Source organism: Haemaphysalis longicornis, unplaced genomic scaffold (assembly GCF_048455015.1).
Source record: "Haemaphysalis longicornis isolate Haplotype H1 unplaced genomic scaffold, Haemaphysalis longicornis Haplotype H1 scaffold_2, whole genome shotgun sequence".
Lineage (NCBI taxonomy): Eukaryota > Metazoa > Arthropoda > Arachnida > Ixodida > Ixodidae > Haemaphysalis > Haemaphysalis longicornis.
Genome location: NW_027526295.1, coordinates 151,345,787 through 151,366,597, shown reverse-complemented (window position 1 = coordinate 151,366,597; position 20,811 = coordinate 151,345,787). Strand labels below are relative to the sequence as shown.

The window sequence follows — 20,811 nt, the reverse complement described above, 5'->3', positions numbered from 1 at the left end:
CATATGATCGCAGCTGCGCGCAAGCATCACAGCTTGCCGCCCTTACAGCGGACGTATGTCACACGGTCCTTGTCTCCTTGCTCCATTTCCGTGTTTCCGGTGCGTTCATCGCTCTTCTTGCACATCGCTTCCCTTTCATGTCCTAGTCATTAATGTTTCTTTGGAGAACGAACGAACAAAAAAAACGAACAAAAAAAAAGCGCGGTAAAAGAATAAATGAAACATCATTGAAAAGAAGCGATTCAAGGTATAAAATTGGAATTCTGTCATGGTAAGACGGCCCAGTTTTCATTATTAGCCGACTTTTTCTCATTTTTTCTTTTTTTCTTTTTTTTTTTTTTTTTACGTTCGAGGACAACGAATACCACAGTGGTTTGCACGCGAAATCATCGCGGAACGGGCGGTCCCGCTAGGCCATGTTCACAGTGAAATTGGTTATACAGAAACGATCACAACCATTTTAAACTACACGGCCGCACTTGCGCGTCCGCAATCTGAGACCTGGAAGTAGTAATTAGTCAATCGTGCCATATCTCGGTTACGCGTTTGAATTTGTATGAGTGCACCCATTTTCTGCCTTCATGCTCCACAGATTCTTGCCAATTCTTCCGTAAAAAGAATTAAACTGAATTTATGTGTACCGTTATTCATCATGACCACCACCCACAGCCTTCTCCTTACACCTCGCGTGTTCGGACGCCGTTCGCTACCGGCCGCCGATACGAGCTTCAGCTCAAATCCCTTTTCGAAGCAAACGGATACTGAATACATAGGATATGTAGGTCAATTTCTGACTTCCACAGCTACCCGATTTCCGGCCGTATGGTGAAAGTTCAATTTGATTGGCTGGTGACTTGAACGCCCAGTCAACCGCAGACGGCCTTGAAGGTGAAGTGCCTCATTGTGTGCGAAAAAAAAAAAAAAAAAAAAGCGGCGTCGCCCGGTAAAGAAAACGGCCGCAGTTGTGAAGAGTGAAAAACGCAAGAAAAAATCGCAAATTGTGCCAAATAGCGCGTGTGGAATCATTTCGGCAAAGTAAATCAATTGCTTCGAAAAGAGGACTGAGTACACTGAAGCTCGTATGGGAATCGAACCCGTGGCCTCTAGAGTAGGCGCTGAGTGCGCTACCACCACGCTACATCGGCACCTTTCCAGTGGGAAAACAAGAGTTAGCGTATACTTGTTAGCCGACAGGCTAGCCTATAGTTAGCCTATAGGCTGCTAACTATTGTCTATAGGCTAGCCTATACTTAGCCTATAGGCTTGTTAGCCTATAGCCTATAAGTTAAATCTTGTTAGCCTATAGGCTTGTTAGCCTATAAGCTAACTCGATATGACGACAGCGCGTGCGGCGCTGTCGTCATATCGTGTGACCGGTGCACGTGGCGGTACGTGAGTAGAACAGGCTCTGATTCAGGGGAGGTTGTGTCGTGGAGTTCTGCCAGTGTGCCTGTCGAAGTAATATGCTCCGAAAGACGAAGAAAGCAAAGCGAGGAAAGAGACGCGAACACTATGTATAGTAGTAAAAAAGGTAGTTGAGAAGTGTCGCCGGGGTAAGCCGTAATGCTTTCGCTTTCGACGAACATAAGGCGATTTATGTTAGTTGAAAGCGACGTCCAACACCCAAGACATTCGCCACCCCCACCCCCCTCTCCACACCGGCAATGCTTGTAAGTTTGCTCGAAACACAGGACCACAGAACACTGCAATTATAGCAAACATTATTATATTAGTATTAAAAACAATCAAAACAGGTATGTCCATAGAAAAAGGCTTGAACCACTACATATAGGATTTGGACAGAGACACGGGGCTTCCTGTTCCCCCAACGGGCCCATTCGTACCGAGCCTCGTCTTTGCAAGCGGCCTCTATCACGTAGTTTATGGCGAGCCTGACGAAACCCCCCTAACGGCATCTATGACCGAATGCAGAAAGACCTGCACCCCCAACTATCCATTTCCTATTGACCCCCTTCCCCAACCACTGGGCCTCTTCATTGAATACAACCAGACAATCAAGCAACTGTTTAGGATACCAGTGTGCTAGCATGTGTCACTTTCCCAGGGAAAAGGCAACTTAGTAACGCGGGCGAGCAGTGCAGTCCTGAAGCGAAGCCAAAACAGGCTTCGGGTGCTGCCCTCCTGGCCAATACAAATTCACTCGCTTACTATATATCACTGGCGTATACTTTTGGGACGTCTCCGTACCCTAGGAGGGATAAGGGGGCTAATCATGCCCGACGCGTGACACACCCTGCCGTACACGCGTGCGCGAATATCGGCCAACGAGGACCCCAGGGGCATCGGTCGACCCTCCCATTACAGGACGGCGACCCGCTCGACATTCGCTTCGGGCAACGCTTTTAGAGACAGGTGCCAGGCGAGTCGGCACAGTTCTCGCGATCCCCGCCACTACGGACGCACACACCCGCACCGCGCGAACCTCGGCCCCGCTATCTTTTATACCCTGGCCTTCTCTCACAGCGAGAGCTTCCTCGAAACGTAGCCCCCGAATCGGCAACGCGAAATCGGCGTGTAATCCGCTTTGAACGCGTCGCCAAAGCAAAGCCGATGAGGGAGAGAGAATGTCTATAGTTGGCCAGTCTCGAAAAACAAAACCGGATAACGAAAACAAGCGAAAACACAGTCGTACAGCAGTATACATACAGCTAATCTTTTACGCCCGAGCGCGTTAGCAAACGCTCGGCGTCCTGCAAGGTCGCGCTCTTTCCCCATTGCTTGTCGCTGGTGCTGCAACAACGTACACACCAGATTTCATGGCTGTCGATAGCCTTTTCCGCGACGCGGGAAGCAGACTTTTCTTTAAGCAGAGTTTTCTTTCCTTATCCACAGACACGTCGGGTAAAGTTCCACTTCCATTTTTGGCGCGCCGGTATCTCGCTTGCACGAGCCGATAAGCGCGCTCGAAACGCGTTCGCCGATGACGTGATCGATCCGGTGTGTGAAAACTCGCCGTGTCATCAGTGAGTGGTAACGGCGTCATATCTCGAATGCCAGATGATACCCGCCCACCAGTGCGTCTAATTTCTCTCGGATATTGGAACTTCCTTCCCCGCTGCCTAATCGGTGTTTCATCGCTTCTGGTAGCAGCACCCGTGCCCTACTTCCTAAGCGGATCTTCCTCTAACAACATTCGAGTCTCATTAGCCGACGGCTGGCTCCCGACGCTAACAACCTTCCAACCCCTTTTCCTTATGACTTCAATCTCAGTTGCACGCTGTCGACAGTAAGGGGTGGGTGGATAACATTTTATCGCTTGAGGAGGCGCGAATCGCTTCCGTTCATTTCGCACATACCTTACACATGTGTGGTGTATTCGTCTTATAATATGTATTGCGTCAAAAGCATGTTTTTAAAGAACAGTTCCTATTTCTAAAACTAGCGCGCTCACCTTGGCGAGCTTTCTAATTAGCCGAATATACGTGTTCTCATTTTTTTTTTTCACCGAAGATTTACATTAATGAGTTCCGTGCATCTGTTTTGCGCGCGAGCAAAAACGCCTTGCGGCACAGCCAACTTTTCGAGCGTCCCGATGCAGTATCAATTATGGGACCCCCGTCTCGATATATCTGCTCTTGTAACGTATACCTCTTTTGCAAGAAAAGTTTAGTGCAAATAAACTTTTTTTCTTTCTTATCCCAAATGCTGTATCCCAACTTTATCACGAATCGAAACCTTCCCAATATGACAACTGACCGCTAAGACGACTTTATCATAACTCCGAGTTTCATTTACTTGCGGTCATTAGCAGATAATAAACGAATTCGTGCCACCCTTATTAAAAATTTTTGTCACGTCCGAGTCTGGCGCTAAACAGCTTTGCTGGTCAACCACTTCACCGGAGTGGAATGGCTCACGATTTTTGGAGTGTTCTGCAATTATCCGCAAGACAACCCTAAGGGTTCGTGCCGAAAAAAGTTGTTCTACAGGTTCGCGAAACGCTCTTCACAAGTACCGCCCCCATAGGTTCCAAAACGCTGTGGAATTTTCGTCCAAACTGAGTTTAATACAAAACTGATTGATTGATTGATTGATTGATTGATTGATTGATTGATTGATTGATTGATTGATTGATTGATTGATTGATTGATTGATTGATTGATTGTAGGGTTTAACGCGACGACGCAACGCAGGCGATGAAGCGCGCCGTAGTGGAGGGGTCCGGATAAATTTCGACCAGCTGGGGATATTTAACGCGCGCCGAAATCTCGTACACACGGGCGTTTTTGCTTTTCGCCTCCACAAAAAAAAAAAAAAAAAAAAAGAGGCCACCGCAGCCGGGAATCAAACCCGCGCCCTCGTGCTCAGGGTTTAATACAAAACGACCACATATATATGGTGAGCCGTCACACCTTGACCGTACATTCAGACAGTGTGCTACGAAATGACACTCAAACGACTTCGACATCACACTCGCCTCCAACCGTTGATGAGTTTCACCTTACGGCTTGCGCAAATTCCCTGATTTCTTTTTTTTTTTTTTTTTTTTTTTTTTGCTGCGATGCTATTGGCGGTGAGCGCGAACACAGGCGGCGCTGCGAAGCGCGCCTCCGTGACGTCAGCTTAGGGATTCTCGCATTTGTCGTCTGCTTCACTCAGGATCTCTCTCCCTGCTGTTTCTTTGCGCTCGGTCAACGTCTGATGCTTGTCCGCACCAGAATTGGCGTGTGGGTAACTTTTATCATAATAATAGGCTTAAAATCGCATACACTACCTCATGGTGTCAAAGTATAGTTTTGGATACAGCTACGGGAGAAACATTGCCGGCGCCACCCCATTCCTTGCGAAGCCGGTCCTGTGCGGAGCGCGAAGAGTCGGAGCTAGGCGTCAGCTTCTCATGTAAGCATTCGAACAAAAGGAACAGTCAGCTGCTAATAACCGACAACAGCGAAAATGGAAGACCAAAACAAATTCTAGGCCTTCAGGGCTGTCGGCTTTGGCAGAAGGCATCACGATTCCCGGTAATCATATGTAAGGTAAAACAGTTTTTGCAACCTTGCCGAACGCTCGAACGCGTTTTGTCACATCACTTTACGTTGTCAAGACATGAAAGTTTGCCGACATGCACTATATAGACTGCAAAAACTGTAGGTTGAGTTCCAAATAACCCAGTGTGTATATACGCGCGTGCTGATTCTATACCAGGCATCTAACCAGTATGGAGGTTTATTGAGCAAAACGAGTCACGTCTTCGTTAAATTTATAGTAACACATATTTGTTTGTTAAGACCTGGAGGGATATTTCGGAACATTTTGCATAGCCATATCTTCCCGATATTCGGATATGCGTTATAGGAAAACTGCCCTCAAGAGGAGGGGGAGGAGTAAGTAAGGAGAGGAGGGGAAAACTTTGTTTAACAATTAAATCGATCTGGTTAGTGGGCCGGGTCCTCAGTACAGGACAAGAGAGTAAAAGTAATTTTCTTCAAATCATAGAACGCCATCCCGAGTAGAATAGGATTTGTTCTTCACGCCTGGAAGGGCTGAAAAAGCAATAAAGAGCTACTTGGAATTCTTCTTCGGTTTCGAGTCTTGTAATATATGCAGGTATACTATTTATTACGTTAGTTAGCGAGTATACCATGCCTTCAACACCGTAATCGTGTCATCATTGTTCGAGTTGAGAGTCAGTTCGTTATGATAACGATATAATTACGATAGAAATTCGGAGCACAAAAGCCGCCTTCGAGTACTGTGGACCACGTTGTTTAGGGCGCGATCGCGGTGGCTTAGCACAAACCTTCTCATTGTATTTGCATGTGAATAAACAAAGCACGCTGCGGATATGCACCTTCTTGCACGCAGCCGTAATGAAAGCCAACTTGTGAAGACGGGAATGTATGCCATACAAAATGAAGGAAATACCCACACGACCTTTGTGAGGCTCCCAAACATCACGAAACCTCCTAATAAGAAGTTGGTGACGGCGCAGAAAAATTAATGCGTTAGGCAGAAGAAAAAAAAAACAAGAAACATTAATCCGATACAAGACAACAACGAAAGAAACAGAAGAAAGCCGCTTTATTTCCTGCTGTGCGATGAGCGTGTAGAGGTCGCTGCTTGGTACGTAGTATTAGACAACCTAATCTAAAAACGTTGGTATTAGACTGTTGAGTCTTCATAGGAGCATCTCAAAAATACTACAGGGAAGCCTACGCATTTTGAATACTTATCGAGAAGCTCTGATCGCTGATCCTCGCGAATAAGCAAGAAAGGACGAGTTACACACGATCTTCTGACCGATACTCTGAAGAAAGTTGTTCTCTATCTCCGTGTGTTGCAAACTTGTGGTGGATACAGCTTCAAATTATTCAGATGCGTCAGAAGCTGGCAAAATAACTGAGTCGCTAGAAATACGCTTTTTAACGCACTACAGCAACGAAGCGGCCGATTTCTAGCCCAGGCACTGTTGCCCCTCACAAGCGGAGTGTAGCAGACGACAGCGGCGCGAATCCCTAAGCCGACGTCAGAGCCAGGGGGCGCCACTCAAACAACTCACCGCCAATAGAGCCGGTTATGTCTTTCAGTGATGCTACCAGCTTAGGCCATTTTGGAGCAGCTTTTGGAGCAGGCAAAAATGCGTTTTGGAGCAGCAAAATCAGCCTTCGGAGCAGGTGTTGATAAAAGCAATTTTAAGACACGTATGGCATTCATGATAGATAATCGCTAAAAGCACGCCCTTTAACGATAATAAAAAAATTAAAAGAACCCAGAACATGGATATTTTGTCCCCATTTTCATCAGTCTCCTGAAGAATGTCTGCATTGAACTTTGTGCAGCGGCCTGCACAACAAAAATTAAAAAAAAAACAAGCTCTCATTTTTACACAATAGCAGATTTACTATGAACGAACTAAAATTGCTTGTCACAACGAACATGCTATGTAAAATCGAGCGCTATTGGAAGGCTATCGTGGGAGCCCTGACGAATAACATCAGTAGCGCCACGGCTTTGACTGCATAATTGAACATCACGCTCCTCCCCTTGTTGCACATGCATCACTATTTAGCAGCATCAGCGCGGCCACCGCAAGGGTCTAAAATGACAAGCCACTGATAGCAGCGCTATTGTTTACAAAGGCAGCGAGCAGCCATTTCTGGCAGCCAACATGCAGCACCTGGCTGAATCTTGCCCCTTCACGACACGCTTGTCACAAGCACCCAAAACGCCTCCGTTAATGACAAGGTAGCCCATTAAATCCGAATGAAAAATTGCCTGTGACGCTGGTGCACAGCAATAATCACAGGCAAATCAGCTATCGCTTTTGTACCGCTGCTACATGGGAACTTGCAACGGCCGTAACACAAACGGCAGTTGAATGCCCTAACAGCCACGGGAACTGAACGGTGGTGGCTGTGCTCACACGGCACTTCCCATGTTCAGTTCCGTTTAGATGAACTATGACGTTACTCTTGAAATGCTACCTCGTGAACTCAAAAAATTTCTTTAATTATTTTCTGCACTGCATGTTACAGTGTATTTCTTTCACTCATCGCAACCGTTTTTTGTAACAGTACAGTGAGTACTGCATAACATTTCACCGAACCAATCTGATTCATGGCGTTGCAAATGGCTGCGCTTGTTGGAGTTCCGATGTGGTGAAGCGTCCTAATTCACACTCCATCGCTTGAACTAACCGCAGCGGCACTGTCCTACCACAAGTTAATTTGCAAATGCATCAGCGACGGTGTCCACACAAAACGTTTTTGCGGCTCCGAGCTCGCCTGCAGCGGGGACACATTGCTGGGCGCAGCCATCTTGCCCATCTGCCGACGCAACGGAGACCGGTGACCTCCGTTGGTGCGGTGACCCCCGTTGGATTTGCAACGGCGCTCGTGCTGCCATGTAACTCCGCCTCACTGCCTTTAAGGCCAACTGCCGTTCTCGTAACGGCCGTTGAGGTGCCCCTGTATAACAAGGGTTCAAGTCTGGGCAAAAGAACCGCTCCGTCATTTGTTTGCACACTGCTATGCCTAAAGGCAGTCATGAAATGAGATCCCCATGGACCTGCAGTGGCACACATACAAGAAAAGCAAAATACAAGTAAAATGTATGAATCTTTCAGCTTTGAAAATGCCATCGACAAGGTCTGTCAATGGGCTTCGCACCCAGTTGTGCGCAGAAACTACAGTTGACGTTCACACAGCAAAACGGGCAGGCACCTCGTAGGCGTTGTGAAATACCCCCCCCCCCCCTCCCCCACGCCGAGACTATGTTAATTCCCTGCGAGGCCACATGCGCGCATTTCACCTTCAATTTCCCCGTGTGTGAATTCTATGCCTCTATGAACTCTACGTGAAATCTAAGACGGGCGTCATCATGTGCGTGCCGTACTCGTGAAGCTCCACAACGTCAGGAGTCGTGAAATCGCCGTACTCCCTGGCCCGAACTCTCTCACCGTTTCCTGCCCTTGCATACTATTTTCTCCCCCTGCACTTGGTAAATTCTCATCTGTTTACAGTAAAATCTCGGTGATACGAATCCCGCGGGACCGCAAAAAATATTGGTATCATCCGAAATTGGAATGAACAACACAGACCAAAAAAATTAAGCACTAAAACAAGTTTTCGTTTATTTCTTTTCTTACTTTCGCGTGAAGAAATCTGTGACGTTTTTCTGCTTTAATTTTAAACCTCCATGTCACCGAGCGGTCCTTTCTGGACTTTCACTACAGGAGCGTTTTGCGCGAGATTCTTGCGCGTCTGCGCTGTGCGCGCGATCAGAAAATCACGCGCGACGCGCGTGGCAGTGGGAGCAGCCTGACGACTTGCGCCAATGGGAAGGCGTGCGCCTCATGGCGGCAGTTACGAAGCGCTCAAGACAGCCGGCTGGCTCCGCCGGGGATGTTTAGGCTTAGCAACCCGACAGGTAATTCATGGGCGCTTTCACTAGCGGCGCGGATGATGTTTTATAGCACCGTGTTCGCTCACATTATTAGCTCATTTACCGCACAAGAAACTTCGTGTGTGCTTTGAGCGGCATTTTAAAGAGCGGTTAGAAGCGGTCTTTGAAGTGCCCCGCACCACTTCGCGACCGAAACCGCCGCCATGTTGCCGCGGCTGGCCGCGCCCCGCGCAGCGTGCAGGTGGTTTCGCGGCGGCGTCAGCGTGCCTGTGGAGTGCGCGGCGGTTTTTGCGAGCAGAAAACAACAGCCCGGCCGTTCCCAGAGAAAGAGCGACAAAGAGGGCAGAGAGCCCGTACGTCGCCGTAGCTTGCTGCCTCGGCAGTCGGGCGCTTCGCCGACTCGTTCGTATCATCCGACGGGCACCGCAGGTCCGTTCGTAAGAGCCGAAATTTTTCCCATAGCAAACAATGCAATTTCACCGGAACTTATCAGAAATTCGTATCATCCCGAAATTCGTATCATCAAGAATCATATCATCGATATTCCACTGTCACTACAACTCCTGCGTCCTCATCTCTTGCCTACTTTTCTTCCAGCACAACTCCGCCAGCACCCGGTCGACGCGTACGTTGTCGGGGCGCGTTGGCGAGTGAGTACGGCAATTTCACGACGCCTGACGTTGTTGCCGAACTTCACTAGTACGGCACGCATATCGCGGCCCGAAGACCGCGAGGTGGACGGTCGCGATGGCGGCAGCCGGTCACGCGAGCGCGGGAAGCGCACTGCACGGAATTAACGGTCAACTGTCTCGGTAGGAGGTGAGATTTCACAATGCCTACGAGGCGCCAGCCGCAATACATCGCCGTTATCGCAACAAGGGCACTTTGCATTGGCTTGGCTCGGATTGCGTCCTCAAACAAGTGCACCGCGATGTCGCTTTCAATGGGGAACCTCAAGTAGTTAGTTTCGTTTCTGGAAGTCGGCGCACACCCTTTGGCGCAGGTTGGGCGCAGAATCGCCAAATTTAGAGGAAATGTAGCAGGATGTAGCAGCCAGAGCACTTGGGCGCAGTTTGGCGCAATTGGCGCAGCGGTAGCATCATCAATCTGCCGACGTCAGAGCGAGGGGGCGCCACTCAAGCAACTCACCGCCAATAGAGCCGGTTATGTCTTTCGCATCAATCTGCCGACGTCAGAGCCAGGGGGCGCCACTCAAACAACTCACCGCCAATAGAGCCGGTTATGTCTTTCGCATCAATCTCTCTCCAGGTTTGAAAAAGCCCATGGTTATCGCCATAGAGTTTAATACTAATATACACTAGAGGGAAATCTGGCGCCACCATCTAGGGCAGCCGCGCTTCGGCGAGCGTGCCGTCATGTACCGGGCAGGCACGTTCCACTTGTCCTTGGCATGGCTCACAAACAGGCTGAAAAGTTGCCTCTGGCTGCAAAAATGCAACAATATTACGGCAGAAGATTAATCGAATTTGTTTTATCATTATAAAATTAAACCTCCAGAAAGATGTATTTGCCAGGGATTATTTAGAAGGTTCATGCAAGCTGAATAAAAAAAACAATGTTACCAATTTTGTTGATTTGGCTTCAAGACGAAAAAGAAGCCATGTGATTAACCAAGCCAAGGAGGCGAGGAACGTCGCTAGCTGCAATGGCGCCGCCCACGGCAGCACGCGAATGCAGCGCCAGATTTCCCTCTAGTATATATTAGTATGAAACTCTATGGTTATCGCCGGCCCATTAGGCGCGTTGCTGTTTTAGCCTTCGCCTGCCAACGGACAAAGTGTTTTAGCCTGACAAAATGTCCTAGTATTTAAACCTGTAAACGGGCAAAATGTTTTCATCTGTGAAAACGTTTTAAGTCTGTCGGCGGACGGCGCAGACACTCGGCACCATCGGCTTCACGCTCTCGAGTTGACAAGCACGTTAATCAATACCATCGCCAGAAAAATTACTTTTCATTGAACTGACCGATCATGATAGCTCGTCCACAACATCGATTTCCTGCCCGGTCCAGCGTTGCACCAGCAAAGAGAAGATAAATTTTACAGAAAGTGTAAACACAGAATGGTCGGCCTGGTGATATCAGCACTGGCCAGCTATTCTGTGCGTGGGAAGGGGAAGCAAGCAAACTGTGGTTGATTCCTCTGTCATAGCAATCGGTAAAGCACGAAAGTGAAGTGTGCAGCGAAATCTGCAGCGAAAGGAGCATGGTTTGCGGGATGGCGGCTGTCTTGTCGGTGTGCTTGGCGAGCGACGTCCTGCTAGCGGGTCTCTTCAGGAAAGGTGCGACCACTTCGGTGCTGCTCCGTGGCGCATGCGGCAGACGGTTGAGTTGCGACGAGCTCAGCTTGTGGAACGCGAGAGATAGAATTTGTAGCTTGAACCGTGCACGCTCGAACCCGTTCCGCTACCCGCTGGCGTTTCTCTTCGCATCAAATCAGTCGGCGTTCGCCCGTCGGCGTCGCTACGATGCAGCTTACGCCAACTGCCGGCGCTTGTTAGCATCATGATGCACTACTTTGCTTCACTTTACCTCTCCTAGACTGCGGCACCATCCGCCCCAACGAACCTTTTCTGGAGTTTCTCCTGTGTTCGTTGTGCTGGCGTCATTTCCGTGACGGATATGACGTCATCGAAATCTTGGCGTATCCGGGAATGCAACACTTTCGCGTTAAAAGAATAAAGAGCGTGGATAGCGTGAGATGGATGAAGCAAGCAGTGGCAGGACACTTCGTTACGCGTCCAGCTGCGCGAGATAGCACCCCGGCCTACTTCTAGCGGCGGACGGATACGGTGGAATTTCTACCCCGGAGCAGCGCCGCGGTCTACGGTATACAAGAAACAGCGGAACGCGACGCTCCCGTGGGAAAGCTTGACGTGCGGTCTCCACATGCGATGAACGGATACACATAGTCGAGGTCTTTAAATGGAAACGACGCCATGTCTTGGGGACAGAGCACGACGTTCGACGAGGCGGTGCTTATTCTTATTGCGGCGTGTCGAGAGGAAACGTCGAGCAAGATGACTGCGGGGACGAACACGCCAACGAGCTTTATGAAAACCGTCTCCGTTGAGATCAACAGACTATGATACGAAGTGATCTCCAAGTGATTGTCGAGCTCCTCGCGCTGCTTGTCATCAGTTACTTGGCACATGTCTTACCACGGATCACTTTCCGCTCTCTGAGGGTGTGTGCAAAAGCCCTCTAAATACGAGTTAAAGAAAACAATCTGGTCGACTATTATTCTATCAAAAAAGAACAGTCAAATTTTGCGCAGAAAAACCACCTCCTGACAGCACTGTGGGTACCACGTAATGAAACTGTGACGACACTGCGTCGATATTTTATGCTACCGGCCCTCAAAATCACCCCAGGAACATCAGTTGATCGTAAAACTGCATACGAGAATTCAAAAAGGTCGTCAAGCGAGCGCCCCTAAAACGCCCTGTTTGCATAGCCAAATTTACTACACCCGCTTTGCTTGTCGACGTTCGCATTGGGCTTCTGTTTCTTAGCGCAATCATTGGGCGTTCTGTCGACGAAGTTGCTGAGTTTCCTTATTTCATGCGATTACTTCTGGACCCTTCCTTCTCCCTAAGTCACGAGCACACGTCTCCGCTCACGTATCTCCTTGTCCGTGAATCTATTTCGAGAGGACACCGCAACTAATTCCACAGCACTTTCGCGCTAGCGCACCAACAATGCTTGACTGCACGAGGCGCGCGTACATGCGATGCTGAGTCGCCCCGCGTTGCCATGGCGACGGCGACGGTCCCACGATCGGCTCCGCGATAGAGCCGCGGCAGTCACGATCGCCGCATCAGCGCACCACTAACCGATACACTGCAAAAACGGACACTAGCCAACCCCTACCTTCCCCGCAAAACTACGAACCGAACGCAGCCAGTAACCTACATTTTCGTGTTCACGCAGTTTATTATATGACCCGTTAAGACTTTTCATTAAAACGAATGTCATTTAAACGCGCACCATTAAATCTTACGCCTGACAGAAGCGGGGCGCGGTGGTACTAAAAACCAGCCGTAGTAAAAACAAGATGCATGCAAGACCAACCTGTAACGGTAAGGGCGGCGCACGCCCGGCCGTAAAAACTAAAGAATCCGGTCAATCCCCCAGCGTACACACGGGAGCAGCGTGCACACACATACATACAATGCTGCGAACTCCAAACGGGGCAAGGCGGGCACGTCTACGTGTGCAGTATACCAACCCGCACAAAAACGGGTTCCCAGCGCTGTTTGGTTTCGATTTTTTTTTTCTTTCTTCTTGTAAGTCACGTCCCTTTATTGCGCGCCACAACAGGAACTGCGCTACAACGACCGTTTTCTTGCACAGCCGATCGGTTAGGGACAGCTGCACCGTGGACTCGGAAAAAAAAAAAAGAACTAGAAAAATCCGGCGCGTACGCACAACCTGCGAACAGGACATCGCAGAGCTCCCAGGTGCGTTTTCGTTCTTTATTTGTTTGTTTCTTTCGCGAACACAGTTACGTGCGAGGCGTGGGAAGAGAAGACGCTACGGTACAGGTGCACCCCCCGAAACAAAGTTATCTCTAACGACTTAAAAAGCGATCACCTCTCTAGCGCCGACCTGAGGGTGTATGTCAGGATAGACACAAGACCGAGTGTGAGAACGCCATCGGCGCTAGGCCGCCGCGGTAGATTTAGAACACCTAGACCGATGCGGTTGATTTGGAAGGATACCGGCGGTGTTCATCCCTTCCCTCCGATTTTGTTTATTTTCATCTAGTCACGAAGCTAATTGTCTTCATTTATACTTCTAGGCCCGTCTTTCGATAGCCACTCTGTTCCCCTAATGGCCCACCGGTTTTCAGTCCTCCTCAATGCATGCCCAGCCGAGATCCACTTGCTTCCGTTTACTGGAAAGATTAAAATGGACGCTAAAGGCACGAAGACGAAGTACCCACAAACAACACATACAGGCGCCATTGTTTGTGTTTGTTTGTTTGTGTCTACTTCGTCTCCGTCCCTTTAGCGCCCATTTTAATCTTCGCAGTGTCTAGAGTGCCGTCCGACGGCACTCCAGCTCAGCGCCCCAGGCATGGCTAAAGTGCCGTCCGAGAACATTCGAATATTGAAGGCTGGGCTGATACAAGCCACAGCGTCTGACGTTATGGTGCAGAGGTTCATGGCACTTAGTCTGCATTCTATGTGGAAAACTCGCATGGCGGTTCAAAATGCCGAAGAGGATGCTCGCACAGTGCGAGAGTACTTCATTGAAAGCGTTGCTTATATAAGAGAAGTTTATCGAGTGATGCCGGAAGAGCCTGAGTGGTTACCCGTTCTGGATGTTCTAGCGCAATTTAAGATGTTTTAAGCCACTCCCTTCAGCCGATTGGTGGCTGGAGCTAGTAATTTGTGTACTGAACAGTGCGTGTTGTGTTGTCGCCAAGCAGGCAATAAAGAAAAAAAAAAAAAAGACGTTATGGTGCAGAGGTTCCGTCTTAGGTTCCTGTTACTGAAGTCGGTGGTTCGAGCCCGGCTTGCGCTACCTTTAATTTTTTTTTTTTTGCGTTCTCAAGTTAATTATATTTTGATGTCTTCGATTAGTTTTTGGTGTTTTAAATAATTTCATCACTTCGTTTGGTTTAGTTATGTTAGGTTAGGTTAGGTTAGGTTAGCTTAGTTTACGTTACCTTAATGGAGGCCAAGTAGTGCCAAACGCGGCATTTTTTCATCGAAATGCCGATGGACGTCACTTTAGTGGAGTGCTTATGTACTATAAGCACTCCACTCACGCACGGACGGCACTCTTGACACAGCCTTTAATCTTTCAGTAAGCATGAACCAACTAGCTCAGCAATTCTTGTCAAAACACGCTTCCGCTTGTTCTCCGACGTTAGATGCTCGTTTCCTATCTCTAAGCGCTACTCCTATCATACCTCTCCCCACTGCTGGTTGGGATGACTCAAGTTTCCCTTCAAGTCGCTAAGCAAGGCGCCAAGTTCCCGCTCCACAAGTCATCATTGGCAGTATACGAATCGGTCGTATACTTCCCTTTCCAGTGACAGAGGCAAACTCCTGGTCCCTATTTGAGCGTTCTTGCCGTACGCGATTCCCCTTCGCCTTTCCCCAGCCCGTGATAACTCTACGACGGACTTATTTTTCGTGTCTGGGATCAGCATTGACGGTGCTTGCTGAGTGCAGTCCCTTGAGCATTTTTTTTTTTTTCAGTTGTCATAGGTCACTGAGCAAGATAATGTCGTCCGCTAATGTGAAGTGGATCAAATAATATTGACTTCTCCCAAGATTAAACAATAGTGGAGATAGTGCCGCCTTGCCTAATTCGTTTTATGCCAGAAAGCGAAATACACAGAGTGAAAAGTTTAATGATCAGGAACTTTTCACTGTCATAGATTATTAAGATGCCCTTGCATCCCATGTCCACGTCCCCCAAGAGTCCTGAGTACGTCCATTCTAATCCCTTGTTTTTCAATGCTTCTACAGAAGCATTGACAAGCATTTTATATAAGCAGATAATCAAACGTATACGGCAAACGACACGAGGAGGCGCTGGCTGCACCCGAGTTCACTTCGCGTCCGCGCCTCGACTAGGGTTACCAACGTTCCCGGACTTTGCGGGACTGTCACGACTTTTCACACAACGTCCCGAGTACCGGGCCGTCCCTGTCGGAACAGCTATACGTCAAGGGTTTGTTCCGAACCGTCCAGTTAGAAATTTTTATGCGATCCAACACACGGTTAACAAGGCGCGTCACGCTACGAAACACGAAGTTAGCGCAAACTTGTCCAGGCAGAGCTGCGGGTAAAGCTGAACTTCCGAGGGAAAGTGCGACAACTTTCACAAGTATATTATCCAGCAAGAAGTGTTGCGAGCAGCACGCAGCCAGCTACTGTACCGATTCAAGAGGCCACAGAAATAATTTAAAAAAAACGATGGATTTGTCTAGAGGATACCTCAATAAAGAAAACTGATTTCGCTAGCTCCATTTGTTAGTGCACGTTCATCTGCTTGCTTTTTCCCTAGTTTCCTTCTTTTCCATCACGTGCTTCGTACACTTACACACTGCGTTTACAAGGAGGCTATCGCCATATTATGAACGGCAGGTTAATCTTTCACTCAAGATGCACAAGCGTTAGCCGAATTTCAACAAAGCGCTAGCCGCTTTCCAATTAACCGTTAGTCGAATGTTCCCCTAAAGCACAATATCACGACTTAAGAAAACGTGCACAATGTATACAGGTCTAAGCAAGGTACGCGACAAACACCAAACTTGTGGTTTTGCAAATATGTGAAAAGTAGAAAAATGGGCGAGGCCTCTATTTCCCTCTCTTTCAAATTTTATTCCCTTTTACGCGCGGCTGTTACATCTGGCTCAGAAGGCCCCGACCGCATTTCTGAGGAGCGCTCACATTTCAGCATTGAGACCGTATACGTCACGAGGGGTACCTCGTTCAGATACCACGCCACACTTACTTCCGCCACTACGAATGGAGGGCACGCCGCCGACTCCATTAACGACTTCCGCGGCTAAACGCAAAGCGCGCAACCAAGGCGCCCAGTTTCCTTCTCGGGTTAGGGTACAAAAAAATGTTTCCAAGTGTTGCCTATATTTTTTTCCCTAAGTAACAAATACCATTTTTAAGCGACGCAATCGCTCCAGGTCAAACCCCAAAAAAGACTCGTTCCACGAAGCGTAAACCTGACCTTCAAGCTCCGCCAAGGTCAAGTCACACCTTGTGCGGTTGCTCAGTGAAAGCGTCTATCGCTCGTTCTTTCCAAGGTGAGCGGTGCGGAAATGGGGAGGAGCGCGAAAGATTAAGGCACTGGTTGCATTCAAGTTCACTGCGCGTTCCACCACAACAAATTTATACCTAAATTTTGTGTCACCTCTATGTCATGTGCTAACAAACTTCGCAGGTTTTTTACCTTCACAGAGTGTAATGGATAAAGATTTTTTAATCAAAAGCTTCTCAGGGATAACAACACTCACTCGAGAAAGCTGCGAGATCCCTTTGACATTTTTAGACACCCTGGAACTATCAAGAGAGGTATACATTTCATAACGGAATCTCATGAAAAAAAGAGACCTAAGGGCTCACATTGATAACAATGTTTACTATACAAGTCTCTGAAAGTTTCTAACCACGCTTATGTGTAAAAAAAGTCTCGGTAATACCTTGAGCCCACCTGGGAAGTTGAAAGACGAATTGATACGGAAGTCCTGTCAAAGCCTTCAGTTGTAGATGGATCGCGAGGCACTTTAATAATACCGCAGGTTTTTGTTTTCCGCACATTAATCATCAACCATCTGTTGAGCATGCCATTCTGAGTCTATAAGCTGCAGGCGATCCTCTTTTTTTTTTTTTTGCCGACTGGCATTTATATCGTCTGCTACCTTACCGTCAGTGATAGAGCACTTGCCAAGGTGATAATGGCAGATGTGGTAAAAAAAGAGGATATCGGGTAATTTTATTATACAAATGCTTTCCGGAGTACATCGGTCTGTCCAGGGTCACTCACGTTTCTTGCCTTTATTTTTTTTTTTTTGCAAAGAGTACGCCACTTATAAATTTCAAAGGGATATCTAACACCGAAAAACAATGCAAGCAAATATAAAACATGCAAGTGAACGCAGGTTTGATTCCGTTTACAGCGATTCCAAACATTCTCGTTTACCGCAAAGTATGCAGTTTTTTCGACACAATCTAGCCGACAAGGTATATAGACACAAAAAAAGAAAAGAAAGCAAGCCCACGCTATACAGCTTTTCCTGGTTAGCGATACGGTTAGTGACGTCATATAGTTATGAAATAGAAGTACAGTCGAGTCCACTTATAACGATACCGTTTATAACAATACATCGGATATAACGATGAACAGCTATGGCACCGTCAACTTTTGTATTCTTTCTATGGTAAAATAAACCGCTTATTACAATGCTCCAGTGCCACGATATCGGATATAACGATTGAATCCTGTGATACTGTGCACCAAAAGTGCAACAGTGACGACTCTAATGACGCGGTTGCGCAGCCTACTCACAGGTAGTGTCTTCGTAGGAGGCCCAATGCGTGACACAGTCCCCCGGGGACTTTGTTTCCGCCAAGGACATTTACCTCAGCTAGGTGAAGCACCTGTAGATGCTCTTGGAAAAGATTTGCGCTAGTTTCACACGCGGCAAAAAGAGGTGACCGACTGTGGCTTCTTTTCCGCAAATTAGTAGTAGTACCACCTTGCTGGCATGCGAATAAAATGTTTTGAGCTCTGTTCCGTCTTTTTATTTCGCAACCCGCTTATAACAATTATCGGTTATAACGATGACATTTCCTTGGCACTTGGATATTGCTATAAGTGGACTAGACTGTATCACTGTTTCGTCATCTTGTACACAAACATGCGATGAGAAAAAAAGTAAACGTATCTCTGATTTGAGTGAATTCCTTCGCCACGAAACGGTTGCCTACCATGCGTTAGGAGATAGGAGAGGATTTATTGTTAACAACTTCACCAACCGAAGGATACACACGACGCATGCAACACAGAACAACAGATTCCGTGTCCCCGATTCACAACCGCTCCTGCTCCGTGTAGCCTGATAACCCGCGTATAACCCGCACCGAAAATGCGAAATTTTCAGTGGCAAAGTAGAGGTGCGGATAATGCGCGAGGTGTTTCTTTCAGTGCAGCTTCCCGCCAACGCGCGTTGTGCCGTGGAGCTCCTACGCAGTAACATTGATTAAGCCCTCCATGGCATGGAAAAAAACAAGGACGAGCGCAATCTAAGAACTGAATTTTATTAGTGAATTGTGACTTTCGCCTTGCAGTCAGTGTATTCTACTCGCTAAATATACGCATCTTATGTCTGCATAGTATGTGATTGGTCGCTTGAGCAGTTGCTTTGGTGCAGCCTTTCCTGTATCAAACGGGCGGGAAATACGCGATGATTTTTTTTTCTTTTCCGGCGGGCTGAAAGTGGGGGTGCGGATTTTATGCAGGGGCGGCTTATACGCGCGAAAATACGGAATTCCTGCTTAAAAACGTTTGCATACTTTGTCTCGCATAAAAATGTGCCGACATAGTTTTATCCCGTTCACTCAATTATTGGATTTCTCTACACGGATGCAGGAGTGCTTTCTTTCTTTCTTTTTATTGCCCGATTTCGCTACGTTTACTAAGGTCCTTAGTTTTACTCCTCATACTAGTTACCAGAGGCGGGGGGCCGCATGCATCTATAGTATACAATAGCTCACCGAGATGTCGTCCGGGGGGAAGAAGAGCATCTCCCGCTGGGGGTCATTCTGGAGGATGGTCTTGTTCTTGTACACGAACTGCTCGTAGTCCAGCGGCTCCACCAGCTGGTGCCGGACCTGCCGTCCACAAAAGAGGGGGGAAGAACATGGTTAGCACGGCTCTGCGTGGCACTGGTACCGCTGTACATGTACACGCACTACGCAGAAGTGTATTCGATCTGCTGAACGCGGGTTTGCAGAAGAGGCACACTTATATTGCATCAAAAGAAACAAAACGATTTACAACCATGGTTAACGGCAATGCAACCCCGTGTTGGTACGATACAGGTGTATACTGTCCGAAGGAAATTTCCAAACCCGCTCTGAGCAGCTCTTTTTTGAGAAAGGGACCTGCGTTGGACTTTTTTTTTCATCCGGAAACGCCATCCTCCCGAAACGCTGAACCCGTTCTAAGCACACGGTATATTGTATATAGCGGTAAACTGCGAACGGACAAACATAAGTGTTGGGCAATGTGGTGTATTCGAATTTTAGACCAAAGAAGTTCTAATCTACGCCCCCCTGTTTAGACTCTACGCAAACGCAACTCTCATGTGCGCGCTTCACCTAACGACTGCGCGGCGTGGAAACCGAGACATTAGGAGAAGGAAGTGGAAGAGGAGTAGGAGGAGAGAGACACTCAAGAGAGGATTTCGGGGGTAGTGAGGCAGGCCAGGCGGAACGGAGGCGGATACGAAGGGCGCCTGTAGAACCTTCTTGTAGACACACTGATGGCGGGACCACGAGAACGATAAGAAAAGACAAAAGAAAGTAACAGCCGGACAAAGGCGGCGCGATTTAGAACGCTTCGATGGGGAAATGTGGGCGTACGTCAGCAATCTTGAGACATCAGCCAGAACACGAACCCGAGGAAAACTTTTGCCTCCATTTTGTTGGGGGCGGGGAATGGCGTAGAACAGCGCAAGCACCCCATTCCGCCCCTCCATGGATGTAATCACACGCTGAACGTATGTTTAGAAAACCCAAGTCCACCTCCACACATTGCTTCGGACGGCCAAAAATACCAGAATCGCATCAGACGGCCTCGACGATGCAAGGCTAAACTTTGCAACGCCATCCAGGTATCAAGGCCTATTGGCTTCTGCCTCACCATCGGGGCTAACCTTGGGTTCGGTGCCTGGTTCGGTAAAGGGACAACTAGAGCAACGCATACAAGTTCCACCGAGAGGTATACTGCGCTTGGCCATCCCATCCATTCGAACGGCATGAAATAACAGACGAACTTTGCGGTTTTACCTATATCGCATATATATCTCGCTGCGATTCCGTTCCATTTCTTTCTTGCTCACCCGCCAAGAAGGGACGCAACCTGCATTTCGTTTTCGATGCCGCCCCGAGGACGGCACTTATCCAGAAAGTGACCTCCTGCTTCATTCATTCGCCAGGCGCGCTCCCTCATTTCATCTAAAAATAAAGATGTTAAAAGAGAGCGAGGGGGAGGGAGGGAGAGAGAGAGAGATAGATATGAAAAGAACGACATAGAGAAAGCAGGAAGAGAGTTCTGTCTCCCCCTCAGATGCCACACCCCGGCCGGCGTTGGGCGCACTTGCACTTGTAGGCGCGGTCTTAATGGACAGAAATGAAATCACCAGTGCGCCGGCGCCGAACCGA

The 20,811-nt window shown here is 48.1% G+C and overlaps 1 protein-coding gene across 6 annotated transcripts in view; it reads right to left on the bottom strand.

Moving 5' to 3' along the window:
• Window positions 1–20,811, bottom strand: part of Ziz (dedicator of cytokinesis protein Ziz) — a 181,445-nt gene that overhangs the window by 75,999 nt on the left and 84,635 nt on the right. For all 6 annotated transcript variants that reach the window (XM_077698399.1, XM_077698401.1, XM_077698400.1 and 3 more), the window contains exon 2: window positions 19,141–19,257. In XM_077698399.1, the coding sequence (XP_077554525.1) occupies window positions 19,141–19,257 (117 nt within the window). The remainder of the gene's footprint in view (window positions 1–19,140; window positions 19,258–20,811) is intronic.